This window comes from Leuresthes tenuis, unplaced genomic scaffold, assembly GCF_036924035.1.
Source record: "Leuresthes tenuis unplaced genomic scaffold, fLeuTen1.0.hap1 SCAF_10, whole genome shotgun sequence".
Taxonomy (NCBI): Eukaryota; Metazoa; Chordata; class Actinopteri; order Atheriniformes; family Atherinopsidae; genus Leuresthes; species Leuresthes tenuis.
In genome coordinates, this window is record NW_027325364.1 from 735,812 (window position 1) to 763,717 (window position 27,906).

General features: G+C 50.3%; 1 protein-coding gene across 2 annotated transcripts in view; it reads left to right on the plus strand.

The window, feature by feature from the left end:
- Positions 1–27,906, plus strand: part of dennd4b (DENN/MADD domain containing 4B) — a 44,988-nt gene that overhangs the window by 12,289 nt on the left and 4,793 nt on the right. The window contains exons 2-25 of one of the 2 annotated variants that reach the window (XM_072393459.1): positions 4,086–4,437; positions 5,361–5,616; positions 5,908–5,977; positions 6,849–7,018; positions 8,198–8,439; positions 8,591–8,657; positions 11,892–11,950; positions 13,403–13,547; positions 13,636–13,811; positions 13,907–14,007; positions 14,682–14,897; positions 15,098–15,243; positions 15,320–15,453; positions 15,540–15,654; positions 17,086–17,292; positions 18,948–19,076; positions 19,301–19,445; positions 19,749–19,904; positions 19,976–20,198; positions 20,273–20,549; positions 21,368–21,472; positions 23,610–23,785; positions 25,810–25,966; positions 26,040–26,279. In XM_072393459.1, coding sequence (XP_072249560.1) covers positions 4,103–4,437; positions 5,361–5,616; positions 5,908–5,977; positions 6,849–7,018; positions 8,198–8,439; positions 8,591–8,657; positions 11,892–11,950; positions 13,403–13,547; positions 13,636–13,811; positions 13,907–14,007; positions 14,682–14,897; positions 15,098–15,243; positions 15,320–15,453; positions 15,540–15,654; positions 17,086–17,292; positions 18,948–19,076; positions 19,301–19,445; positions 19,749–19,904; positions 19,976–20,198; positions 20,273–20,549; positions 21,368–21,472; positions 23,610–23,785; positions 25,810–25,966; positions 26,040–26,279 — 4,047 coding nt within the window. In that variant the 5' untranslated portion in view covers positions 4,086–4,102. Of the gene's footprint in view, positions 1–4,071; positions 4,438–5,360; positions 5,617–5,907; positions 5,978–6,848; positions 7,019–8,197; positions 8,440–8,590; positions 8,658–11,891; positions 11,951–13,402; positions 13,548–13,635; positions 13,812–13,906; positions 14,008–14,681; positions 14,898–15,097; positions 15,244–15,319; positions 15,454–15,539; positions 15,655–17,085; positions 17,293–18,947; positions 19,077–19,300; positions 19,446–19,748; positions 19,905–19,975; positions 20,199–20,272; positions 20,550–21,367; positions 21,473–23,609; positions 23,786–25,809; positions 25,967–26,039; positions 26,280–27,906 lie in introns of both variants that reach the window. The other variant, XM_072393458.1, reaches the window with a different exon arrangement.

Here is a 27,906-nt window from a genome sequence, read left to right on the forward strand (position 1 = left end):
ACTGTGTTTCAGCAGTTCTGTGTCAGGATGTAATGGGCAGTGATGCAGTGATTAGCATAAACTCGCCCTGCTGTAGCAGCATAAATACATTCAGCGCATTAGCCTCTGTCTCGGTTAGCATAGCGCGGTAGCTTGCAGCTAGCTGGCTAACAACTGGAACTTACTCCTCATGTCTCCTCCTCCTTCATCTTCCCTGATGCCACAGGGTCCAGGCTCCATTACTTTATTTAAATTTCCAACTGACAACGGCATCAAGAAACGGCGGATCGGTTTTGTTCGGAGCTACTGTGGAACGTTAATAACCACCTTTACCCCGATAGTTTCACCAACCATCAGCAGGTAAAGTCTGGATTACCTGAGGCTGGTCGGCGGCCGCACCGACCGCCTCCCTCCCCGGCTTACGTCCTCTCGTCCCGCCATCATACCCGCCACCGGCATTATGTGGAGTTATTTGGTATTCCAGCTAAAAGGACCAGACGGTAGTCCATCTTAGATGTAAAACGTGTGATTCCCAGCATCGGTGTGTGACGACAGGCTGCTGATTTTTATCCTCAGATGAAAGAAGGCAGCTCCGGATTCCTGTTAAAACTGAGGGTTAAAAGACTTGTTCTGGTTAGAAATGACTCTGAGGTAAAACTGGAGTCCAGGATGAAGACATCCAGAGGTGGTTGGATAGTGTTGTGGAAGTTTCCCCTTTTACTTCTGATAAAATAATAATATAGACTTCTTTTACAGGCCAACAGTTTTATTTTCTCTGCAAAGAAAAGGTCAGTCTGCACCTGGGGAAGAAAGACTCCAAACATAGACTTAAACATTCAGAACGGCCCTCAGGAGGCAAGGAAAGGGGCTTTTGATCTTGAGTTTGAGGCAAATGGTTAAAAACAATTGATGGAAAAGCGTGTTGTTGGGGTTTCTAACAAAGACATTGAAATTACCATTACGATAGTGTCTGTCCGAGGTATCTAAGCTCAGTCTTTTGTGGTCGGTTCTGTCGTCTTGATGTCTGTCTCTAGACGAAAGTGCAGCTTCAGGAAGTGATTGGTTTCCTCAGGTTTCACAGAACTGGGTGTCATCAGATTCACGGTGGAGATCAGAGTCATGTTTCCTGTTGAAATCATCCAAAACAAGCATAGCTTTACAAAGAGAACCGGGCCCAGCTCGGCACCCTGTGGAACACCCTAACTAACTCAGGTATGTGTAGATGATGGTTATGTAGAGTCTGTCAGATAAAAAGATTTAATCCAGAACAGAACCGGACCGAGACAGACTCCTCCATGCAAACGGGCCCTAAGTTTGAAGCTTAATCAGGTTTTAAATAGGTCATGGTCTGGTTTTGGACCAGTTTTGGACCAGTTTTGGACCAGTTTTGTCTCTTTTTGGAGTGGTTTTGGTTTCCTGTTGTGCCATCTGTGATCCGCCCTGTGAGGTGTGTTGTTAAAGAGAGATAACAGAGTGTTTTGTCACCTTGGCGAGCGGCGCTCTGCGGTCACACATGCTGCTGCGTCACCAGGAAGTCATCGATGAACAGGAAGCAGGCCGCCTGTCCTCTTCCTGTTTGCCAGCTGACCTTTGACCCACCTCTGGTTGCACTTCCTGTTCTCTGTCCTCTTTAACGTCGTTCTCTCACTTTCACCCTGTGATGAGGATGAGGGGTGTGTCCCTGCAGGACAGAGTATCTGCTTTACAGAGAAGGAAGGAAATCAAATGTTGATGAATCTGTAAAATTCAGCTGCTTCTTTCTGATTTATGTGCTGAGCACCGGACTGACGGCTCACCGCCTCTTTCAGTCAGCCTCTGAGGTGTGGTTCAGACGGGTTCTACGGTTCCGAGCTTTCTGCCAATCAACAGACGGGTAGATCGATAGTTTCCTGTTACTGTAATAAAGATTTATTCATTTTATGTTTGAGGGGATTCCAGTCTGAGCTTTAGAAGCTTCTGATTGGCTGATTAACAGCATCTGAGTTAAAGGAGCCTCTTTCTGTGGGAAAATCAGCAGAAATCAACTCGACATCGGGTCTGGTTCATCTTTAGGTGCTTTTTCCAGACAGGTGAAGGCTCCAGGTTCCTCCTTTTAAACAATAAGTCTCTGCACAGCCGTCACTGTAAACGGGAGCCGAGCTTTTCTGGCCTGGACTGAACGGGACGTTTGTGCAGAACTCGGCTGGTTTTCTCTCTTCTTCCTCTTTGTGAGTCAGAGAGGAGGACGGAGGGCAAAGGACATTCACCGTTACATAAGAGCGCTTTCAGCATCTCGCAGCATCACTGCGGATCCTATTTTTATCCCACGCTCTCCGGCTCAGTGACTCTCTCACACACGACCGCCGCCATGTTTCTTCCTCTGTGTTTTCACACTCAGGTTCATTGTGTCACATTTAAAGGGGGTTAGGGTTAGGGAAGGCTGATCCTAACCCGGCTTCGGTCCGACCGGCTGCAGCCTTACAGCTGAGTCATTTTCAACCTTCCTTTGCAGCGTCTGAGCCAAAGGACGAGGAAAGCTGTGGCGTTTGGTTCCCTCTAAGTTCAGCTCATGAGATGCTGACGTCACACAGTCACTTATCTGTTGAATATGTGTAAACATGTGGGGAAAGTCTGCAGTTTACACTTAAAGCTGACTTCTTTTAAAAGGGTTTTCAGGAAAGTATTTCCAACACAAACACAGCTGTGTGTCTGTGGGCTCTCTGATTGGCTGAGCAGGCTGAGGTCAGCGCGGGCCTGACCTCAGCCTGCTGAGTCATGATGTGTGTGAGACGCTGCTCAGTTTCGCTTTAAACTCGCTGTAAAGCTGTGGAAATATGAGGAAATTAGCAGTAAATACGAAGCTAACGGAGATGAACGTGTGGCTGGAAGTGTTTCATCCTCTGTGACTAACTCTGGGCTCTTTGTTCCTGCAGTGGAGGCCTGACAGGAGGCCTGACAGGAGGCCTGACTGTGACTAACTCTGGGCTCTTTGTTCCTGCAGTGGAGGCCTGACTGTGACTAACTCTGGGCTCTTTGTTCCTGCAGTGGCGGCCTGACAGGAGGCCTGACTGTGACTAACTCTGGGCTCTTTGTTCCTGCAGTGGAGGCCTGACTGTGACTAACTCTGGGCTCTTTGTTCCTGCAGTGGCGGCCTGACAGGAGGCCTGACTGTGACTAACTCTGGGCTCTTTGTTCCTGCAGCGGCGGCCTGACTGTGACTAACTCTGGGCTCTTTGTTCCTGCAGCGGCGGCCTGACAGGAGGCCTGACTGTGACTAACTCTGGGCTCTTTGTTCCTGCAGTGGAGGCCTGACTGTGACTAACTCTGGGCTCTTTGTTCCTGCAGTGGAGGCCTGACTGTGACTAACTCTGGGCTCTTTGTTCCTGCAGTGGAGGCCTGACAGGAGGCCTGACTGTGACTAACTCTGGGCTCTTTGTTCCTGCAGTGGAGGCCTGACTGTGACTAACTCTGGGCTCTTTGTTCCTGCAGTGGAGGCCTGACTGTGACTAACTCTGGGCTCTTTGTTCCTGCAGTGGCGGCCTGACTGTGACTAACTCTGGGCTCTTTGTTCCTGCAGTGGCGGCCTGACAGGAGGCCTGACTGTGACTAACTCTGGGCTCTTTGTTCCTGCAGTGGAGGCCTGACTGTGACTAACTCTGGGCTCTTTGTTCCTGCAGCGGCGGCCTGACAGGAGGCCTGACTGTGACTAACTCTGGGCTCTTTGTTCCTGCAGCGGCGGCCTGACAGGAGGCCTGACTGTGACTAACTCTGGGCTCTTTGTTCCTGCAGCGGCGGCCTGACAGGAGGCCTGACTGTGACTAACTCTGGGCTCTTTGTTCCTGCAGTGGAGGCCTGACAGGAGGCCTGACTGTGACTAACTCTGGGCTCTTTGTTCCTGCAGTGGCGGCCTGACAGGAGGCCTGACTGTGACTAACTCTGGGCTCTTTGTTCCTGCAGTGGCGGCCTGACTGTGACTAACTCTGGGCTCTCTGTTCCTGCAGCGGCGGCCTGACAGGAGGCCTGACTGTGACTAACTCTGGGCTCTTTGTTCCTGCAGTGGAGGCCTGACAGGAGGCCTGACTGTGACTAACTCTGGGCTCTTTGTTCCTGCAGCGGCGGCCTGACAGGAGGCCTGACAGGAGGCATGACAGAAGAGAAATGTCCCCAGCTGGTGGACTACTTTGTGGTGGCCGGTCTGAACCCTGCGGGGCCCTGGAGGCCCCTGGACGAGGATGGAAAGGCGGCCAGCTGCGCCTCGGCGGCGTCCTCGTCTTCCTCGGCGGTCCGGGCGGCGGAGCCGGTGACGGACCTGGTGGTGATCGCTCGTGGCCTCGGGGAGGAAGTGCCGGAGGGCTTCACCTGCATCGAGAAGACGTTGGGGGGGCACTCGGCCGAGCTGAGCGCCGGCCTCATCAACAACCCGCACCTGTACCTGTGCTACCGCCGAGGCCGGGACAAACCGCCCGTCCTGGACCTGGGGTGAGCCGCCGGTGTTCTTCTTCTGTGCTCCGGTTCTGTTCCGCTGGCAGAACTCCGGCAGCAGAGATTCAGCTCCTGTGAAGCAGCTGCAGCTTTGGGGAACGGGTCGGTCGCTGCTCCCTTCACCTTCAGCTGCTGACTCTGCTGCTGATGAGCTGAATCTCTGCTGCTGATGAGCTGAATCTCTGCTGCTGGACATCAGATCAGCACCAGAGTCTGAAATGACCCCCGTCAGACAGATTAATGAGGAGGGGCAGCACTTCTAATCCACTGTGGCAGCAGAGGAAAGTAAAGCTCTGTCGGGTGAAATGGAAAGATGAGCTCTTTAAGCTCAGCCGCAGCTTGTTTCAGGGCTTTGTTTCTGGCTTAGAGACACTTTGACAGGCAGCCGATAAAGAAAGGCCAGAATACCAGCTGTGATGGGGGGGCCCAGTGGCCCAGCCTGGCTGTGATGGGGGGCCCAGTGGCCCAGCCTGGCTGTGATGGGGGGGCCCAGTGGCCCAGCTTTCCAGACTAAACCAGTTTAGTTTTAATAATCAGAGGCTGAGATTATGTGTTTCTTGTATTTATCGGGTTACTGCGGGTAAGTAAAGGAAGAAAAGATGCACCTTTCAGCATAAACAAGGAGAGGGAAGCATCACTCCTCACAGGGAGCTTGTAAATGTTGAATGAAAGAGGCCCCAGAATTGAACCCTGAGGAACTCCACCTGCTGTTTTTATAGATTACCTATAAATAAAAAGCAGTTTCTGTCTTCTGGAGATGATTTAAACCGGTTTAGTTTTAATAATCAGAAGCTGAGATTCTTCACTTCATTTCCAAAGTCTTACCGATAAAAAGTTTGGTTAAACTGCAGTGAAATAAGTTCAAACCGGCGCCGTTCTGAGACAGCAGCGATTAATCTGACGGCGTCCTCTCCCTGCAGGGTTCTGTATGAGGGCAAGGAGCAGCTGAAGCAGGGCTGGTACGTCATCGAGACCACGCCCTACAGCCGCTCGGCCAGCCTCAGCTCGGGCGGCGCTCCCACGGCTCACCGGGTGTTCCTGACGTACCGCCGGGCCTTGGACTCGCAGGGCCTCCACACGCTGGGCGTCACCGACATCGCCCTGCTGCTGCCCAGCAAGGGAGAGGTGGCGCCGCACACCTTCTGCCGGGTCGACAAGAACCTGAACACCGGCATGGTGAGTACCGACCTCCAGGAGGGCTTCGAGCTCTGGCGTTCTGTCTTTTGACCTGTGATGATGTCACAGACGGCTCCATCGGACAGAAACGGGATGTTTCGGCTTCAGTTGAATGTGAAAATGAGGCACTGGACACTTCCAGGGCTGCTGACCATCCTTTTTAATGCTATTTCTCTGATTTCTGAGTGTTTTTGAGTGCAGGTGGAATCCAGTCCTCTGATTGGATCGTTGCTTTTGGGTGTGTTTGTGACCTCACTAACTGACGGTTCTGGTGTTGCTGTGTGTTTGCAGTGGGGTCCAGCTCTGTACGTGTGCTACAAGAGAGCCGTGGCCAAGGCCAACGCCCTGGTGTTCGAAGCCAGTGAGTATCTGATGGGAGATAACTTCTTCTTCTTCTTCTTCTTCTTCTTCTTCTTCTTCTTCTTCTACATGTAGCTCAGCCGAACAGAACCGATGCTGCAGCTTTCTATCCAGGCTGTGGAGGGCTCCTCAGGCGCTGATGGGGATGTTTATGTGTCAGTTCTGTGGCTGTTTTCCACAAAAAAAGAATATCTGAGAACAGATTTATGGATTAACTGAAGTTAATGTTGAAATCTTGGCTTTTATTCTCAGTTTGTGCTGAAGCAACATGTCAGTGAACCAAGAGAAAAAGTGTCTAAACTCACTGTTTTAGACTCTGAAACCGACGGTTTCATGAATCTGAGCAACTTTTAAGATGATTTTCATCATAAATGAGCAGAGGAGGGGGGTGTAACTCCTCCTGTGGACGCCACGCTCTCACCCTTCATCACCTTCAGCTGCTGCTGATCCAATCAGACGGTCTGAGCAGCTCGGGCTTTAAGTTTCTGTGTAAATCTGTGTGGCTCCAGCAGAGGAGTCTGTTTCAGCAGCAGCAGCCGGTAAATCCAGATGTTGGAACAGCGTTTCAACATGACTGCGCTGAGAGTTTAAACTGCGGCATCAATGTGGTTTGTTCCCCAGATGCTGCCACAGCTGGAAGAAGCTCAGATCAGATGATCATATCTTACCTTTTACGAATGATAAACAGCAAAAAGTAACCAAATTACGTTTAAATTCCGTTCTTTTGCTGTTTTAAACGGTTACTTACTTAACGGTCCAGCTTTGAGTTTCATTGAAAAACGTTGTTCAGCCTGAGCATCCTTCATGTGAAACAGCTAGAAACGAACCCTGAGGTCATCTGACTGACCTCTGAGTTTGTTTTTGTGCTGCAGGTCTGATCAGCCGCTACCCGGAGGAGGACCTGGAGGCGTTTCCTCTGCCCGAGTCGGTGCCCGTCTTCTGCCTGCCGATGGGCGTCACGGTGGAGAGCTGGCCGCTCAACACCAAGTACCAGCTGCCCGTCTTCTCCACCTTCGTCCTCACCTCCGCCTCCGGGGACAAGGTGGGACCCGAGTCCTGTTTAAAAAAGAAACGCATTGACCCTCCCAATGACTAAACTTATGACTATCCGAACTTATTTATGTGTTTCTCGTATTTATCGGGTTACTGCGGGTAAGTAAAGGAGGAGAAGATGCACCTTTCAGCATAAACAAGGAGAGGGAAGCATCACTCCTCACAGGGAGCTTGTAAATGTTGAATGAAAGAGGCCCCAGAATTGAACCCTGAGGAACTCCACCTGCTGTTTTTATAGATTACCCATAAATAAAAAGCAGTTTCTGTCTTCTGGAGATGATTTAAACCGGTTTAGCGGTCCACTTGCATGTTTCTGGGGTCGACGGCGTCACATGAAGGCAGAAACGCTGCTGCTGGTGGTGTTTGGGTGGAGGTCATCAGGACATTAACAGGAGCAGGATGGAGAATGATTTTACTGCCAACTAAAGGGGAGGTTTGATATGAGCCCGTTTATTCATCGTGAGGAGTTCATGTTTCTGTATTTATCAGACGCTTTTATCCAAAGAGACTTAAAAATGAAGATATAACAGCTTTATAAAAAGCTAACAAAAAGCTCCATAGAAGGAACCCAGGAGTCCGACTCTGTCAGAGGGGACAGAGCAGAGATAGGGTGCAGGCATAGAAGGAAGTGCAGAAAGATAAAGTGCAGAGATAGAGGGGGGAGGGAAGTACAAGGTAAGTGCTGGGATAGGAGATGCTCTCTGAAGAGCTGGGTTTTCAGGAGCTTCTTGAAGATAGACAGGGACGCCCCTGTTCTGGTAGCGCTCGGTAGGTCATTCCACCATCGTGGGACGACACATGAACAGAGTTTGGATTGTCTTAGGCGTGGTGTAGGAGCTGCTAGACGACAATCCTGGGACCAACGGAGGGACCCAGTTGGGACAGAAGCCTTTGCAGGAGCCTTCAAGTAGATGGAGCCGTTCCATTAAGCTCTTTGTAGCTAACATCAGGGACTTGGACCTGTGAAGGAGTCCAAATGGTTGTTTTGGCTGCTGCTTTCAGAGCCTGTGGAAAGGTCATCTGATAGAACAGATGTGGGAACAACATCTGGATCACACAGATCTTAAAGTTTTACAGTAACTGTGATAAAATCCCTTTTCCAACACCCAGTTCAACAGTTCAGCTCGTCCTCCACCTGCAGGCTGATGGAAGCTGCTTCTCCCTGCAGGTTTACGGCGCCGCCATCCAGTTCTACGAGGCGTTCTCCAGGGAGCTGCTGTCGGAGCGGCAGAGCATCCGGCTCGGCCTGCTCAGCGTGGTCGACCGGCGGCCCATCACCAACCGCAGCCTGCAGGTGAAGAAGAGCATCTGTGTCCTCTCCCACTGGCCTTTCTTCACCGTCTTCCAGAAGTTCCTCACCTTCGTCTACAGATACTCCATCTCCGGGCCGCACGTCCTGCCGCTCGAGAAGTCTGTGCACAACTTCCTTTTCTTCTGTTTGTTCAGCCTTCTCTCTGATGCATGTTGTCTTTGTTCCCGTGGAAACCTCTGATTAAACCTGATTTTAGATGGTTGAAGCTAAAGCTAGAAGCTAAAGGTTGGTGTTTTTTCCTTCCTGCAGACACATCTCCAGCTTCATGCACAATGTCCCGTTTCCTTCCCCCCAGCGTCCTCGCATCCTCGTTCAGGTACAGACCGCCGCTCATCATTTCACATTCATGGGCTCTTAAACCCTGTCCTCACCTCCGGTGTCTGCACCTGCAGGAAGTGCAGAGACCCAGATTACTGTTGGGTCTCACTGGACTTCAGCCTCAGCCTGTTGATGCTTAACAGTCATTTCTTTACTGAACTGCAGCAGTTCACATCAAACATTCAGTCATGTCACCCTAAGATTTAAGTATCAGGACATAACCCCAAGGTTAGCATGTTAAAGGTTAAAGGTCATACATCTCAGACTCTACAGGCCTCAGTTAGCATGTTAAAGGTTAAAGGTCATACATCTCAGACTCTACAGGCCTCAGTTAGCATGTTAAAGGTTAAAGGTCACCCCAAGGTGAAAAAGCCCAGAGCTACATCTCAGACTCTACAGGCCTCAGTTAGCATGTTAAAGGTTAAAGGTCATACATTTCAGACTCTCCAGGCCTCAGTTAGCATGTTAAAGGTTAAAGGTCACCCCAAGGTGAAAAAGCCCAGAGCTACATCTCAGACTGTACAGGCCTCAGTTAGCATGTTAAAGGTTAAAGGTCACCCCAAGGTGAAAAAGCCCAGAGCTACATCTCAGACTCTACAGGCCTCAGTTAGCATGCTAAAGGTTAAAGGTCATACATCTCAGACTCTACAGGCCTCAGTTAGCATGTTAAAGGTTAAAGGTCACCCCAAGGTGAAGAAGCCCAGAGCTACATCTCAGACTCTACAGGCCTCAGTTAGCATGCTAAAGGTTAAAGGTCACCCCAAGGTGAAAAAGCCCAGAGCTACATCTCAGACTCTACAGGCCTCAGTTAGCATGTTAAAGGTTAAAGGTCATACATCTCAGACTCTACAGGCCTCAGTTAGTATGTTAAAGGTTAAAGGTCATACATCTCAGACTCTACAGGCCTCAGCATGTTAAAGGTTAAAGGTCATACATCTCAGACTCTACAGGCCTCAGTTAGCATGCTAAAGGTTAAAGGTCATACATCTCAGACTCTACAGGCCTCAGTTAGCATGTTAAAGGTTAAAGGTCACCCCAAGGTGAAGAAGCCCAGAGCTACATCTCAGACTCTACAGGCCTCAGTTAGCATGCTAAAGGTTAAAGGTCACCCCAAGGTGAAAAAGCCCAGAGCTACATCTCAGACTCTACAGGCCTCAGTTAGCATGTTAAAGGTTAAAGGTCATACATCTCAGACTCTACAGGCCTCAGTTAGCTTGTTAAAGGTTAAAGGTCATACATCTCAGACTCTACAGGCCTCAGTTAGTATGTTAAAGGTTAAAGGTCATACATCTCAGACTCTACAGGCCTCAGTTAGCATGTTAAAGGTTAAAGGTCACCCCAAGGTGAAGAAGCCCAGAGCTACATCTCAGACTCTACAGGCCTCAGTTAGCATGTTAAAGGTTAAAGGTCATACATCTCAGACTCTACAGGCCTCAGTTAGCATGTTAAAGGTTAAAGGTCATACATCTCAGACTCTCCAGGCCTCAGTTAGCATGTTAAAGGTCAAAGGCCATACATCTCAGACTCTCCAGGCCTCAGTTAGCATGTTAAAGGTTAAAGGTCACCCCAAGGTGAAAAAGCCCAGAGCTACATCTCAGACTCTACAGGCCTCAGTTAGCATGTTAAAGGTTAAAGGTCACCCCAAGGAGAAAAAGCCCAGAGCTACATCTCAGACTCTACAGGCCTCAGTTAGCATGCTAAAGGTTAAAGGTCACCCCAAGGTGAAAAAGCCCAGAGCTACATCTCAGACTCTACAGGCCTCAGTTAGCATGTTAAAGGTTAAAGGTCACCCCAAGGTGAAAAAGCCCAGAGCTACATCTCAGACTCTACAGGCCTCAGTTAGCATGTTAAAGGTTAAAGGTCACCCCAAGGTGAAAAAGCCCAGAGCTACATCTCAGACTCTACAGGCCTCAGTTAGCATGTTAAAGGTTAAAGGTCACCCCAAGGTGAAAAAGCCCAGAGCTACATCTCAGACTCTACAGGCCTCAGTTAGCATGTTAAAGGTTAAAGGTCACCCCAAGGTGAAAAGCCCAGAGCTACATCTCAGACTCTACAGGCCTCAGTTAGCATGTTAAAGGTCAAAGGTCACCCCAAGGTGAAAAAGCCCAGAGCTACATCTCAGACTCTACAGGCCTCAGTTAGCATGTTAAAGGTTAAAGGTCACCCCAAGGTGAAAAAGCCCAGAGCTACATCTCAGACTCTACAGGCCTCAGTTAGCATGTTAAAGGTTAAAGGTCACCCCAAGGTGAAAAGCCCAGAGCTACATCTCAGACTCTACAGGCCTCAGTTAGCATGTTAAAGGTCAAAGGTCACCCCAAGGTGAAAAGCCCAGAACTACATCTCAGACTCTACAGGCCTCAGTTAGCATGTTAAAGGTCAAAGGTCACCCCAAGGTGAAAAAGCCCAGAGCTACATCTCAGACTCTACAGGCCTCAGTTAGCATGCTAAAGGTTAAAGGTCATACATCTCAGATTCTACAGGCCTCAGTTAGCATGTTAAAGGTTAAAGGTCATGGCAGCACAGTTAGAAAAAGACTGAACAAGGATGGCTTGTTTGGAAGGGCTGCAGGAGAAAGCCTCTTCTCTCTAAAAAGAACATGGCAGCACAGCTTAGGTTTGCAAAGCTGCATCTGAACAAAGCTCAAGACTTCTGGAACAATGTCCTTTGGACAGACCAGAGCAAAGTGGAGATGTTTGGTCCTAATGCACAGCAGCACGTTTGGAGGAAACCAAACACAGCATATCAGCACAAACACCTCATACCAGCTGTCAAGCACGGTGGAGGAGGGCTGATGATCTGGGCTGGTTCTGCAGCCACAGGACCTGGGCACCTTGCAGTCATTGAGTCCACCATGAACTCCTCTGGATACCAAAGTATTCTAGAGTCAAATGTGAGGCCATCTGTCCCACAGCTAAAGCTGGGCTGAAACTGGCTCATCAACAGGACAAAGATCCCAAACACAGCAGCAGATCTACAGCAGAATGTGTGAAAAAGAGAAGAATCGAGGTGTTGCAATGGTCCAGTCAGAGTCCAGACCTCAGCCTGACTGAAATGCTGTGGTGGGACCTTAAGAGAGCTGCAGAAACCAAAGCTGCAAACCTCAATGAGCTGAAGCAGCGCTGGAGATACCAAAGTATGTCCATTTGAGGGGTGGGTGTGAGACAGGTGGGTCTGAGGTGATGGATGTGTGTGTTAAAGTGTGTTAATGTGTGTTAATGTGTGTGTGTTGCAGCTCTCATCCTATGACAACCTGCTGCTCTGCCAGCCGGTCTCCTCCCCCCTCCCTCTCAGGTGAGTTCACTGTGGCAGTCACACATGCACACTTTTCCACGTGCACGTTGCCTCTGTGGTGCGTTCAGGTCGGGCAAATTTCTGAGCTCTTATGTTCAAAGTCTTCTTCAGGGCCTCGGTTCTTCTTCAGGGCCTCGGTTCTTCTTCAGGGCCTCGGTTCTTCTTCAGGGCCTCGGTTCTTCTTCAGAGCCTCGGTTCTTCTTCAGAGCCTCGGTTCTTCTTCGGGGCCTCGGTTCTTCTTCGGGGCCTCGGTTCTTCTTCAGGGCCTCGGTTCTTCTTCAGGGCCTCGGTTCTTCTTCAGGGCCTCGGTTCTTCTTCAGAGCCTCGGTTCTTCTTCAGGGCCTCGGTTCTTCTTCAGAGCCTCGGTTCTTCTTCAGGGCCTCGGTTCTTCTTCAGAGCCTCGGTTCTTCTTCGGGGCCTCGGTTCTTCTTCGGGGCCTCGGTTCTTCTTCAGGGCCTCGGTTCTTCTTCAGGGCCTCGGTTCTTCTTCAGGGCCTCAGTTCTTCAGAGCCTCGGTTCTTCTTCAGGGCCTCGGTTCTTCTTCAGGGCCTCGGTTCTTCTTCAGGGCCTCGGTTCTTCAGGGCCTCGGTTCTTCTTCAGGGCCTCGGTTCTTCTTCAGGGCCTCGGTTCTTCTTCGGGGCCTCGGTTCTTCTTCGGGGCCTCGGTTCTTCTTCGGGGCCTCGGTTCTTCTTCAGGGCCTCAGTTCTTCTTCAGGGCCTCGGTTCTTCTTCGGGGCCTCGGTTCTTCTTCAGGGCCTCGGTTCTTCAGGGCCTCGGTTCTTCTTCAGGGCCTCGGTTCTTCTTCAGAGCCTCGGTTCTTCTTCGGGGCCTCGGTTCTTCTTCGGGGCCTCGGTTCTTCTTCAGGGCCTCGGTTCTTCTTCAGGGCCTCGGTTCTTCTTCAGGGCCTCAGTTCTTCAGAGCCTCGGTTCTTCTTCAGGGCCTCGGTTCTTCTTCAGGGCCTCGGTTCTTCTTCAGGGCCTCGGTTCTTCAGGGCCTCGGTTCTTCTTCAGGGCCTCGGTTCTTCTTCGGGGCCTCGGTTCTTCTTCGGGGCCTCGGTTCTTCTTCGGGGCCTCGGTTCTTCTTCGGGGCCTCGGTTCTTCTTCAGGGCCTCAGTTCTTCTTCAGGGCCTCGGTTCTTCTTCGGGGCCTCGGTTCTTCTTCAGGGCCTCGGTTCTTCAGGGCCTCGGTTCTTCTTCAGGGCCTCGGTTCTTCTTCAGGGCCTCGGTTCTTCTTCAGGGCCTCGGTTCTTCTCTTTTAAGGTAGTTTAATTAACTCTGAACCTGAACGCCTCACAGACAGCAACATGTTGGACTGCTCCTTTAATGCCTCTCAGCTGACTTCATGGAGCGCCTGTTTTATGACCTGCTGCCTCCAGGTTGGGTGGGGTTTGGATCTAAACTGTGTCTCTCTCTGTGTGTGTGTGTGTGTGCACGTGTGCGTGCACGTGTGTCTCAGTGGTGCGAGCTTCCTGAAGCTGCTGCAGAACCTCGGCCCAGAGAGCGCCTGCACGCTGCTGCTCGCCGTCCTCACCGAACACAAACTGCTGCTGCACTCGCTGCGGCCCGACGTCCTGACGTCTGTGAGCGAGGCCCTCGTCTCCGTAAGAACACACACACACGTGCACACGCACACACGTGCACGCACACAGGAGGGTGCATGTGAGCGGGTGTCCGTCTGTCTGTGTGCAGATGACCTTCCCGCTGCGCTGGATCTGCCCCTACATCCCGCTGTGCCCGCTGCAGATGGCCGACGTGCTGCTGGCGCCGATGCCGTTCATCGTGGGCGTCCACTCCAGCTACTTCGACCTGTACGACCCCCCCGCCGAGGTGGTGTGCGTGGACCTGGACACCAACACCATCTTCCAGTGAGTGCAGCCTGAAATAAGCCCCCCGAGCTGAGCTGAGCTGAGCTGCTCCTCTGACAGCCGGAGTCCGTCTTCTTCTTCTTCTTGTGTCTCAGGTCGGAGGATAAGAAGCCGTTGTCATGGCGATCGTTACCCAGGAAACCGGGAAAGACTTTGTTCAACACCCTGATGAATCTCCACCGGACCCTGGAGAAGAGTGAGTCACACGTGCACAGCACACGTGCACATCCTGAATCACACGTGCACATCGTGACGCTTTATTTAATCACACGTGCACAGCACACGTGCACATCCTGAATCACACGTGCACATTTAATGAATCACACGTGCACATCCTGAGTCACACGTGCACATCCTGAATCACACGTGCACATCCTGAATCACACGTGCACATCACAGGTGCACATCCTGAATCACACGTGCAAATCCTGAATCACACGTGCACATCCTGAATCACACGTGCACATCCTGAATCACACGTGCACATCGTGGTGCTTTAATTAATCACACGTGCACATCCTGAATCACACGTGCACATCCTGAATCACACGTGCACATCCTGAGTCACACGTGCACATCCTGAGTCACACGTGCACATCGTGACGCTTTAATGAATCACACGTGCACATCCTGAATCACACGTGCACATCCTGAATCACACGTGCACATCGTGACGCTTTATTTAATCACACGTGCACATCGTGAATCACACGTGCACATCCTGAATCACACGTGCACGTCGTGACGCTTTAATGAATCACACGTGCACATCCTGAATCACACGTGCACATCCTGACACCGTAATGACTCACACGTGCACATCCTGACACCGTAATGACTCACACGTGCACGCTCTCTCTTGTGGTGCAGTTTGCACTCCCGGCCAGGAGGAGGCGACGCTGGAGTTTCTGCTGACCGACTACGATCAGATCTACCGGCGCCAGAAGCAGCTGGAGCTGGAGATCCAGGAGGCGTTCCTGCGCTTCATGAGCTGCCTGCTGCGGGGGTACCGGGCCTTCCTGCTGCCCATCACGCAGGCGCCATCGGACACCACCACCGACTGCAGCTCGCTGTTCAACCTGCAGGGTGCGCTGTTTCCTCCTCTGTTAGCTTTGAGTTGCTGCTCAGATCAGCAGGAAGTGCTTGTTGTAGCCTTCGTCCTGACGGAGTTCTTCTTCTTCTTCTCTGTGGTCGTCCTGACTGAGTTCTTCTTCTTCTTCTTCTTCTTTTTCTTCTCCTTCTTCTTCTCCTTCTTCTTCTTCTTCTTCTCTGTGGTCGCCCTGCAGGGTTCCTGAAGTCTCGCGACCGGACGCAGCAGAAGTTCTACACCCAGCTGACGAGGACTCAGATGTTCACTCAGTTCATCGAGGAGTGCTCCTTCGTCAGCGACCGGCACGCCTGCCTCGAGTTCTTCGATGAGTGCGTGCAGAAGGTGGGACGCCGTTTGTTCCCGAGTCGCAGAGCGCCGCCTTCCTCCCCTGTTCTGATGTTTGTGCTGCTGTGAGCAGGTGGATGTGGAGAAGCCGGAGGAGGTGAGGCTGATCGATCTGGATGAGACGCACAGCGGAGAACACACCGTCTTCATCATGCCCCCCGAGGAGCCGCAGGAAGCCGACGGCTCGGAGTGCCCCGCCCTCTACAGGTAGGACTCAGCACGCCGTGAGCCCGGCTGGGAGGTGGCGAGGAGCCGCCGCTGACAGGATGTTTGATTCTCCCTCATGTGTCCAGTTACGAGACCTTCCCCACCCTGAAGCCTGGGCTGTTCGACCGCCCGCAGGACCAGCTCCGCGTCCCGGCCAAAGGCAGCGCCCCCAGCAGCCCCGCCCCCCGGCGCACCAAGCAGGTAACAGAACCTTTCAGCACCAGCCGGGACGTCACCTTCTGGTCTCCGATGGGTTCGTAGGTTCTGTCTTAGTGCTTTGGAGGCAGATCATTGGGTTTAATGAGGCAGTTCTTGGTGCTGCAGGTCCAGTGCAGGCGGATATGTTCTGGGGGGGTTCTGAGGGTGGAGAACCGGGTCGGATCCGCTCGGGTCCACTGAGCCGAGTTTAATTTGTGACCCAGTTTACTGAGAATCATCTGAATTTAATGAACCTGCATCAATATTTCAACTCATTCAACATTCAGAGGCTGCAGGCGGCATTCAGCAGTTTCTGTTTCTGTATTTATCAGAACCTTTTATCCAACTTACAGATGAAGATATAACAGCTAAAAAGCTAACAATAAGCTAACAATAAGCTAACAAAAAGATAACAATAAGCTAACAATAAGCTAACAAAAAGCTAACAATAAGCTAACAATAAGCTCCATAGAAGGAACCCAGGAGTCCGACTCTGTCAGAGGGGACAGAGCAGAGATAGGGTGCAGGCATAGAAGGAAGAGCAGAAAGATAAAGTGCAGAGATAGAGGGGGGAGGGAAGTACAAGGTAAGTGCTGGGATAGGAGATGCTCTCTGAAGAGCTGGGTTTTCAGGAGCTTCTTGAAGATAGACAGGGACGCCCCTGTTCTGGTAGCGCTCGGTAGGTCATTCCACCATCGTGGGACGACACATGAACAGAGTTTGGATTGTCTTAGGCGTGGTGTAGGAGCTGCTAGACGACAATCCTGGGACCAACGGAGGGACCCAGTTGGGACAGAAGCCTTTGCAAGAGCCTTCAAGTAGATGGAGCCGTTCCATTAAGCTCTTTGTAGCTAACATCAGGGACTTGGATCTGATGCTAAGGGCAGCCAGAGGAGCTCAATGAACAGAGGGGGGACGTGTTCTTTTAGGCTAGTTGTTTCCAGGATGTTGTTTCTGCATTTAGCAGACACTTTTATCCAAAGCGACTTACAGGGGGTCTTGCCTAAGGACCCCTACTGGAGGTAATACCTTTCATGCAGGGGATTTGAACTCAGGTCTCCCACATGGAAGGACTCTTACCACTACAGTATCCAGTCCCACAGGATAATTCAGACAGAAGCTCCCTGACTTTACTTCAGCCACAGTTTAAAGTTTCCTGGGGATCACAGATTCAAGCTGCTTCACATTCTCGGTGTAGTTTAATTTCAGCTTTCACCGTGAATCTAACCTCGTGCCGTGAGTCAGTGCTTTACATGCATCACAGAGCAGGCTGTGCAGCACAGTTCTGTCTGAGTTAAACACCAGAAAAAGGTTGACTTTAGTCAGACTGAACATAGAACACAGAAGCAGCTGTCAGCAGGGGGCGCTGCAGCAGAACCCAGTTCTGTTCAGACCCTCGGCTCCTTTCTTTGACGGCTCTCTTTGCGTCTGCAGGAGATCAAGTTGGCCCAGAAGCGGGCCCAGAAGTACTCGGCGGTGCCGGACATGTGGTCCAAGTGCCTGCTGGGTCACTGCTACGGTCTCTGGTTCATCTACCTGCCCACCTTCGTCCGGGCCGAGAGCGCCAAGGTCCGCACGCTGCACACGGCCTACGATGTGCTGAAACACATGGAGAACCGCAAGGTGGTGCTGCCGGACGAGGTGAGACAGATCGGGTCACAGTCTGACCCGGCAGAACATGTTAGTTACAGGTTCTCCTCATGTTACTGATCAGAACATTTAGTTTTAAAAGTCTGATTATTTCCTGGTTTAGATGAAAATGTTCCTCATTATGGGTGCCAAAGGCAGGGCACACATATTACTATTGTGAATACTTATTATTCTCCCGCTTCCGTCACGTTTTTCGGCGCGCTACTCCTCCCGCAGCGAAGGTCCGACTAAAATAAAAAACACATGGCTGCGTGCGCGCCGATCGGGAGAGGTGTGCTATTATTTTTCTCTCTCATTACTCGAGCACAATAGCGGATAAATGGGAAAAAGCGGGCAAATTGTCAATGGGAAAATGAATGGAGAAAAAAGAGGCAGTTTGGGGCTCATATGTTTTCCATTAATCTGAACAGATCAACCGGGCCTTATGTGTCTAAAGCAGGCAGATTTCACCAGAACAAGCCAGAATCTCATATTTCAGACTGGATTATGATCCTATAATGGTTGATCTTCAATTTGACCTTCAACACTCAGCACATTAACTCATATGTCTCTGTGTGGACGGGCAGCAGCTTGGCACCCATCAAAATTTCTTCAGAAATTTTCTAGTTTTACATGTTCTCTCTCATTGTTCTACTCTGGACTCAGAGTTCTGTTCAAAGTGCTGATCAGCTGCATTTCTTTATGTCCCGGAACCATAAAAACAGGAAGCAGCTGCAGAGATTCACTGAAACATGTTCAAACATGAACATAAACCCAGAATCTGAGGCAGAAACAGAGTTTTTATCAGTTCTCAGCAGCTTTAAAGTGAATCTCTGGTCTGAGCTCCTTTATTGTCCAACACAGCCTGAACCCTCTGAGACAAGCTTTCTGTCATTTCTTTAAGGAGTCTTCAGGAATAGTTCTCCAGGCTTCTTGAAGGACATCCCAAAGCTCTTCTTTGGATGTGGGCTGCCTTTTGTTCCGTTCTCTGTCAGATGATCCCACACTGCTTCAATAATGTTGAGGTCCGGGCTCTGGGGAGGATTCATCCCTCCATAAGACCTGCTGCCACTGATTTTCAGTCCACTTCTTGTGTCATTTGGCACAGCTCAGCCTTTTCTCCCTGTTTCCCTTCCTTAAGAACGGCTTCTTGACAGCCACCCTTCCATGGAGCCCATTTCTGATGAGGCTTGGGCCAACAGTAGATGGATCAGCTGAAGGTCCAGATGCATCTCTCAGGTCCTGTCAGGTCACAGCTGGATTTTTTCCTCTTTCTTAAGGACATCACTTTCAGATCCTGTTCATCTGCTGGAGATAGTTTTTTAGGCCTGACACTTCTTCTTTTGTCCTCCACTTGTCCAGTTTCCTCAAATGTTTTAAGGACACACTGCACCCCATGCTGAGATATGCCAAGTTTTCAGCTAATAGCTCTTTGGGAATCACCTTGTTGCTGCAGAAATCCTATTTTCTGTCTGTCAAACTGTGTTTTCTTTGCTGTTTTTCATAGATGCAGCTAAAGAAATGGGAACAAATGATGTGTCTTTGTGACAGGCTGCTGGTAACAAAGTGCCTAAAGATCCAGTTTAAAATGGCTTCTTTGCTAAGTTGTCTGTTCTGTGTCGACACAACACTGGTTCATCCCTTGAGTTAGGAGCCTTTTCCTTCAGGTTTGTTACAGGATCCTGATGCAGCTCTGTGGTCTCTACGGTCAGCCGGTCCTCGCAGTCCGAGTCCTGCTGGAGATGAAGAAGGCTGGAATCACACCCAACACCATCACCTACGGATACTACAACAAGGTCAACAACACTCATCAGTTTACTGATCTGATCGCAGAGTTGATGCACCTTTCGGTGTAACAAAGTAGTTCCTCCTCCACCTGTCGACCTTTGATCCAATGATTTGAGCTGCTTAGTTTCAGATGTCTTTCGTTACTTTAACCGTCTTCTTGTCTTAATCAGGGACCTTTTGAACTGATTTCCCTCCCTTTAACCTTTATTGATCGGACGTCTTCTCTCCTCAGGCCGTTCTGGAGAGCAAGTGGCCGTCCACCAATCAGGGCGGGCGTCTGCGCTGGGCCAAGCTGAGGAACGTCCTATTGGCCGTGGCCCAGTTTCGAAGACCAATCAGACGGCGAGAGAAGAGCGGCTCCGTGGGCTCCCGGGGAGGTCAGACATGTTTCAGGAAGTGTTGGTCCGGGTTCTGCTAAGTCTGTGGTTACCGCGGCAACCCTGTTGGAACGCTGTGAAACGTTTTATTCGTCTGTGTTTCAGTAAGAACTGTAAGGTTAAAGGTTTAATTTAGTGCAAACGTGTCGCCTTGTGACCCTCTGAAAGTGTGTGGTGGGGTATTTTTCTGTCTGTTTGCTTTTAAATGTTTAATCTAGTGTTCCTCACGCCTCCATCTCCCAGCGCTCGCTCTGATTGGTTAACCCACCCCCTGACTTCCCGTGACGCTTCTGTTTGTTGCAGAAGTCGCGGTGGACCCGGACCAGAGGCTCCGCCCCCACTCCTCTCTGATTCGTCAGTCCAGTTGGAGCGGCCTGAGTGAAAGCTCCAGCCATGAGTCCCTGAGCGGGCCGCTGGTGAAGAGCAGCAGCCTGAGCAGCGTGAGGACGCTGAGCGACAGTAAGAGCCCGCCTTCAGCTCCGCCTCTCGCAGGCGGGTCAGAACCACTAACCCTCCCTCCCTGTCCTCAGAGGTCAAGCCCTCCCAGAAGACCCATCACTCAGGGACCAATGGATGCGGGGACGCCGGCTCTCGCAAGCCGCCGCTGGGGCGCCGGGACACCTCCACGCCGCCTCCGGCGCCGCCCGGCGGCCTGGTGGTTCCCCGCAGTCAGGTGTGCCTCTCCAACTTCTACAAAGAGTGCGCCGAGCCGGAGCCGGACTGCAGCTGCCAGCCGGCAGAGAGGGACGGCAGGTCAGTGCTCACCGGCCGCAGGTTTTCACTGCTTTGTTCCTCCTGATCTGACGGGCGCCGCCTCTGACCCGCAGACCCGCCGGCGCCAGAGACTCCGCCCACAGGAACAAGGCCGTGGACGAGAACGACAACAACGTCTCCTCCCCGAGCCGAGGGGGTCTGGCGGGGAAGCTGCAGCAGCTCCTCACGCCGACCAAACACCGAGCGGCGGTGCGGCGGGCCGCCAGCGTGGACGAGCGGCGGCCCGGAGGCGTCGGACGGCGGGTGTCGGAGCAGCGGCAGTCCAGGAAGGCTCAGGTGGCAGAGACTCTGCTGAAGGCCAAGGACCGGCTGGTCAACGCCACCTCAGAGGTGAGAACTGCAGAAGAAGAATTCCACAAGCGCTTAAAAAACATGAAGAAGAATCTTAAGAGCGTAGGATCTTAAGATAAAATCAAACTATTTTATATTAATATATATATATATAATATTCAGTTTGATTTAGAAAGTCCAAAATCACCACAAATGTCATCTCAAGGCACAAAGATTCATTCCAATTCAAACCAGTTAGAGTTCAATTCACACCATTTCTAGTCCAATTCAGACCAATTAGTCCAATTCAGACCAATTAGAGTCCAATTCACACGAGAAACCTGTTTTATATGAGAGTCAGAGGACAGATCCTGGTCAGAAATAACTCCAAGGTTCCTCACTGTAGCACTAGAAGCCAAGGAAATACCATCTAGAGTAACTATATAACTAGACAGTTTCTCCCTGAAGCGCTCAGGTCCAAAGAGAACAACTTCAGTTTGTCTGAGTTTAGAAGCAGACAGTTCTGAGTCATCCAGGTCTTTATGTCTTTAAGACAGGCTTGTAGTCTGACCAACCTATTGGTTTCATCTGGTTTCATAGATAAGTATAGCTGAGTATCATTTATCTTTACAGTTTGACTAATATTTATATCCAGCATCAGTTTCTGTATGAGTTGAATAGATTTTAATAAATAAACCCTTTTTTATTGATCAGCTGCAGTTTTCAGCCTGTTAGACGGTTGTTTTACGGCAGGTTTGTCCTCAGACCTGAGTCAGGTGACCCAGCACCTGTTCCTCAGGTGCTGGGAAGGAAACGGTCCCTTTCTTCCTCGTTGGTGTTTTTACAGCAGCTTCCTGATTAATCCTCGTCTTCCTCAGAGCTCGCTGTCTGTAGCAAGTGACCTGGACCTGGCGGACGCGCCCCCCCCATCTTATCCCCTGCGCCGGTCCTGGGACGCCAGTCAGGACGGGGTGGGGATGGAGGTAAGCGGATGGTTCTGTTCGGTTCTGTTCTGTTCTGTTCTGTTCTGTTCTGTTCTGTTCGGTTCTGTTCGGTTCTGTTCGGTTCGGTTCTGTTCTGTTCGGTTCTGTTCTGTTTGGTTCTGTTCTGTTCGGTTCTGTTCTGTTCGGTTCTGTTCTGTTCGGTTCTGTTCTGTTTGGTTCTGTTCTGTTCGGTTCTGCTCGGTTCTGTTTGGTTCTGTTCTGTTCTGTTTGGTTCTGTTTGGTTCTGCTCGGTTCTGTTTGGTTCTGTTTGGTTCTGTTCTGTTCTGTTCGGTTCTGTTCTGCTCGGTTCTGTTTGGTTCTGTTTGGTTCTGTTCTGTTCTGTTCGGTTCTGTTCTGTTTGGTTCTGTTCTGTTCTGTTCGGTTCTGTTCTGTTTGGTTCTGTTCTGTTCGGTTCTGTTCTGTTCGGTTCGGTTCTGTTCTGTTTGGTTCTGTTTGGTTCTGTTTGGTTCTGTTCTGTTCGGTTCTGTTTGGTTCTGTTCGGTTCTGTTCTGTTCTGTTTGGTTCTGCTCGGTTCTGTTCGGTTCTGTTTGGTTCTGTTCGGTTCTGTTCTGTTCTGTTCGGTTCTGCTCGGTTCTGTTTGGTTCTGTTTGGTTCTGTTCGGTTCTGTTTGGTTCTGTTCGGTTCTGTTCTGTTTGGTTCTGTTCTGTTCTGTTCGGTTCGGTTCTGTTCTGTTTGGTTCTGTTCTGTTCTGTTCGGTTCGGTTCTGTTCTGTTTGGTTCTGTTTGGTTCTGTTCTGTTCGGTTCTGTTTGGTTCTGTTCGGTTCTGTTCTGTTCTGTTTGGTTCTGCTTGGTTCGGTTCTGTTCTGTTTGGTTCTGTTTGGTTCTGTTTGGTTCTGTTCTGTTCTGTTCGGTTCTGTTTGGTTCTGTTCGGTTCTGTTCTGTTCTGTTCTGTTCTGTTTGGTTCTGCTCGGTTCTGTTCTGTTCTGTTTGGTTCTGTTTGGTTCTGTTCGGTTCTGTTCGGTTCTGTTCTGTTTGGTTCTGTTCTGTTCTGTTCTGTTCGGTTCTGTTCTGTTTGGTTCTGTTTGGTTCTGTTCGGTTCTGTTTGGTTCTGTTCGGTTCTGTTCTGTTCTGTTCTGTTCTGTTTGGTTCTGCTTGGTTCGGTTCTGTTCTGTTTGGTTCTGTTTGGTTCTGTTTGGTTCTGTTCGGTTCTGTTTGGTTCTGTTCTGTTCTGTTCTGTTCGGTTCTGTTTGGTTCTGTTCGGTTCTGTTCTGTTCTGTTTGGTTCTGCTCGGTTCTGTTCTGTTCTGTTTGGTTCTGTTTGGTTCGGTTCTGTTAGGTTCTGTTCGGTTCTGTTAGGTTCTGTTCGGTTCTGTTAGGTTCTGTTCGGTTCTGTTTGGTTCTGTTCGGTTCTGTTTGGTTCTGTTCTGTTCTGTTCTGTTTGGTTCTGTTTGGTTCTGTTCTGTTCTGTTTGGTTCTGTTCTGTTCTGTTTGGTTCTGTTCTGTTCGGTTCTGTTTGGTTCTGTTCTGTTCTGTTATGTTCTGTTCTGTTCGGTTCTGCTCGGTTCTGTTCTGTTCGGTTCTGTTCTGTTCGGTTCTGTTCTGTTCTGTTCTGTTTGGTTCTGTTCGGTTCTGTTCTGTTCTGTTCTGTTCTGTTTGGTTCTGTTTGGTTCTGTTCTGTTATGTTCTGTTTGGTTCTGCTCGGTTCTGTTTGGTTCTGTTTGGTTCTGTTCGGTTCTGTTAGGTTCTGTTCGGTTCTGTTTGGTTCTGTTCGGTTCTGTTTGGTTCTGTTCTGTTCTGTTCTGTTTGGTTCTGTTTGGTTCTGTTCTGTTCTGTTTGGTTCTGTTCTGTTCTGTTTGGTTCTGTTCTGTTCGGTTCTGTTTGGTTCTGTTCTGTTCTGTTCTGTTCTGTTCTGTTCGGTTCTGCTCGGTTCTGTTCTGTTCGGTTCTGTTCTGTTCGGTTCTGTTCTGTTCTGTTCTGTTCTGTTTGGTTCTGTTCGGTTCTGTTCTGTTCTGTTCTGTTCTGTTTGGTTCTGTTCTGTTATGTTCTGTTTGGTTCTGTTCGGTTCTGTTTGGTTCTGTTTGGTTCTGTTTGGTTCTGTTTGGTTCTGTTTGGTTCTGTTCGGTTCTGTTCTGTTCGGTTCTGTTCTGTAGCGCTGACGGTCCCGTCCCTGCGTCCAGGTGCTGATGTCCAGCTGCTCGCTGTGCCGCAGCTGTAACTTCCTGGTTTACGATGAGGAGATCATGGCCGGCTGGACGTCAGACGACTCCAACCTGAACTCTTCCTGCCCCTTCTGCTCCGCCTCCTTTGTCCCCTTCCTGAACGCTGAGATCTGCGACCTCGGACCCGTCAGCAGGTACCGACTCTCACCTGGGCTGCGAGCGGTCTGACTCGATCTGTGTTTACGCAGCAGGAGCCTCTTTGTCATTTAAAACAGAACATGCACTAAAACCTTCAGCTGGGCTCAGAACCTGATGATCAGGTAAAGCCCGATGGATCCATCTCCTTCAAACACCTTAACTCCACGAGTAGAGCCCGACCGATATGGGATTCTTAAGGCCGACACGATACAAATATTTGGTGATTAAAGGTCCGATATTCCGACATATCGGCCGATATATATTATAAAAACGAAATTCCAGAAACGTGTAACAAAACATACAGATATCCCTAAAATAATAAGCTGTTTACTGACGTTAGCTGTTTACGTTAGCTGTTTACGTTAGCTGTTTACTGACGTTAGCTGTTTACGTTAGCTGTTTACATTAGCTGTTTACTGACGTTAGCTGTTTACTAACGTTAGCTGTTTACTGACGTTAGCTGTTTACGTTAGCTGTTTACTGACGTTAGCTGTTTACGTTAGCTGTTTACGTTAGCTGTTTACTGACGTTAGCTGTTTACGTTAGCTGTTTACATTAGCTGTTTACTGACGTTAGCTGTTTACTGACGTTAGCTGTTTACTGACGTTAGCTGTTTACTGACGTTAGCTGTTTACTGACGTTAGCTGTTTACTGACGTTAGCTGTTTACTGACGTTAGCTGTTTACTGACGTTAGCTGTTTAAATTAGCTGTTTATGTTAGCTTCTAGCTTACAGGCAGGAGAGGAGACGAGTAAATGGAAATGTTTGAGCGAGCTCATCCATTGTTACAGTATGGCTCGACAGACACGTTGTGCTACTTTATTAAAGATGCGAGTTAAAAAGAAGATAAATGTGTATGCGACGCTGTCAAAGCTCGTCCTCAGCAGAAGGCAAAATAAACACAAACAAGTGAAGCAGGGATCATTTCCATCTCTATGTATGTTAGTAAGTTTATAAAAGAAAAGCTAACTTTTATCAAGCTGTTTAATACTAAATGTTCACTCCCTCCATGCCTAACTTACGTTTTACAGATGTGCAGCTTATAAATACAGTAATCATTACTTTATTTAGGCAGAATAAAGCCGAGTTTATGCTCCATCAGTATGAAGAACTAATGTTGAAGCAGGCGACAGAGAAGATGTTTGCGGGGGGGGGGGGGGGTCTGTAGGACCGGCCGAGGCTGAACGGCTGAATTTACAACCTGGATGAACAAATGCACTTTGATACTTTGGAATGTCAACGGGCCGATTTGACGAGCTTCTTCGCCGTTTACAGCCATCAATATGGCCGGAAATTACGCTCTGAGCTGATCAATCACAGCCCTTATGGACGCGGCGTGTCGTTAGAATTTTTTGGAGGTGGACTTCGACAGCGTAGCATTTTAAAAATGCTGCTGCAAATGATTGTAAAACATGTTTTTTCCAGAGATGAGACGTCTCGTTGCTGTCATGCTATTAAAGAAATTCATCTTCAGTCACATCGTTAAGAGTTAAACCGACAGCTGGTCAGCGAACAGCAGCAAAACCGGTCCTGGGTTCTGTCATGCTTACTTGAGTTTAGAGAACTGATGGGGATGTTCTTTTAACTGTTATTTAAGTAATGTCTCGTGAGAGTTTACCACGAACACTCTTCCCTGATGATAACTGTCAGATCAGCTGTCTGTGGCTTCATTTCCAACAGGGACTTTGTGCCCTCTGGTGGACAAACTCTGCAACAGCAGCTCATAACATGGTTGAAGGGAGTTTCATCCATATGTCTGATATCGGCCGATATTGTACTGTAAATCCGATAAATCGGTCGGGCTCTGTCCACGAGTAATATTCTGACCTGAAGAATTGAGACGTGGTTAAAGAAGCACATTCAGTTCCATCAGGGAGGAATAACAAAGACCCAGCTGCCTCCTGAAGGCTGGTTCTGATCTGCTGGACCAGTTTAAAACAGGCAGCCGGGGTTTTCTCTCTCATGACACGCCTTCCTGCAGCTGGACAGATGTGTAACGCTTCCTCTCGTGTGTCCTCAGTGCGGAACGCTGCAACTGGAACCTGGAGGACGAGGTGGAGAGCGCCGTGAGGCCCCCGAGCGCTCAGGAAGCGCCGGGGCGGCACCAGTGCAACGGGCTGAGCGAGGACTCCAGCTCCGAGACCAGCAGCTACTCCGAGACCAGCAGAACCACCACGGTAACATTTCACAGCCTCACACGCCTTCCTCGCCTCCTTCCGTGTCGCTGACAGACTCCACCCCCTCCCGCAGGGCTCGTCGGTGGGCGGGGCCCCCCAGGTGACGGTGGCGTACCTGAGCCCCCTGGTTCTGAGGAAGGAGCTGGAGAGTCTGCTGGAGAATGAGGGTGAGGCGGTGCTGGCCCAGCCGCAGTTCTTGGACAGCCACTCCATCATCTTCTGGAACCTGGTCTGGTACTTCCAGCGGCTCGGGTTGCCTAGCAACCTGCTGCAGCTGGTCCGGGGCTCGCCGCTGGTCAGTCAGTTCACACAGGTGAGCTGCTGCTGCCGTGGATCCAGCTTTAAGGTCAGGAAATGATGATTTTAACGCTGTTTTCCCCCATAAATGAGATGAGATCAGATGAATAAGAACAAAAGCTACAAATATTAGAATGAACACAAACAGCCAAAATGGAAGAAATGATTAGAAGCATCAGCAGAGAGGAGGTTTCAGGTACCTGGGGGGGGTGGTGCTGATCCTTAGAACCCGCTGATCCTTAGAACCCGCTGATCCTTAGAACCCGCTGATCCTTAGATCCCGCTGATCCTTAGAACCCGCCGATCCTTACAACCGCCTGCTGATCCTTAGAACTGCCTGCTGATCCTTAGAACCGGCTGATTCTTAGAACCTGCTGATCCTTAGAACCCGCTGATCTGTAGAACCCGCTGATCCTTAGAACCCGCTGATCCTTAGAACCCGCTGATCCTTAGAACCCGCCGATCCTTACAACCGCCTGCTGATCCTTAGAACCGCCTGCTGATCCTTAGAACCGCCTGCTTATCCTTAGAACCGGCTGATTCTTAGAACCTGCTGATCCTTAGAACCCGCTGATCCTTAGAACCCGCTGATCCTTAGAACCCGCTGATCCTTAGATCCCGCTGATCCTTAGAACCCGCCGATCCTTAGAACCCGCTGATCCTTAGAACCCGTCGATCCTTAGAACCTGCTGATCCTTAGAACCCGCCGATCCTTAGAACCCTCTGATCCGTAGAACCCCCTGATCCTTAGAACCTGCTGATCCTTAGAACCTGCTGATCCTTAGAACCCACCGATCCTTAGAACCCGCTGATCCTTAGAACCCGCCGATCCTTAGAACCCTCTGATCCGTAGAACCTGCTGATCCTTAGAACCTGCTGATCCTTAGAACCCGCCGATCCTTAGAACCCGCCGACCCCTAGAACCCGCTGATCCTTAGAACCCGCTGATCCTTAGAACCCGCTGATCCTTAGAACCCTCTGATCCGTAGAACCCCCTGATCCTTAGAACCTGCTGATTCTTAGAACCTGCTGATCCTTAGAACCTGCCGATCCGTAGAACCCGCCGATCCTTACAACCGCCTGCTGATCCTTAGAACCCGCCGATCTTTAGAACCGCTTGCTGATCCTTAGAACCGCCTGCTGATCCTTAGAACCGCCTGCTGATCCTTAGAACCCGCTGACCCTTAGAACCCGCCGATCCGTAGAACCCACTGACCCTTAGAACCCGCCGATCCTTAGAACCGCCTGCTGATCCTTAGAACCGCCTGCTGATCCTTAGAACCGCCTGCTGATCCTTAGAACCCGCTGACCCTTAGAACCCGCTGACCCTTAGAACCCGCTGACCCTTAGAACCTGCTGATCCTTAGAACCCGCTGATCCGTAGAACCCGCTGATCCGTAGAACCCGCTGATCCTTAGAACCCGCTGATCCTTAGAACCCGCTGACCCTTAGAACCCGCTGATCCTTAGAACCCGCTGACCCTTAGAACCCGCTGACCCTTAGAACCCGCTGACCCTTAGAACCCGCTGACCCTTAGAACCCACTGATCCTTAGAACCCGCCGACCCCTAGAACCCGCTGATCCGTAGAACCCGCTGATCCGTAGAACCCGCTGATCCTTAGAACCTGCTGATCCTTAGAACC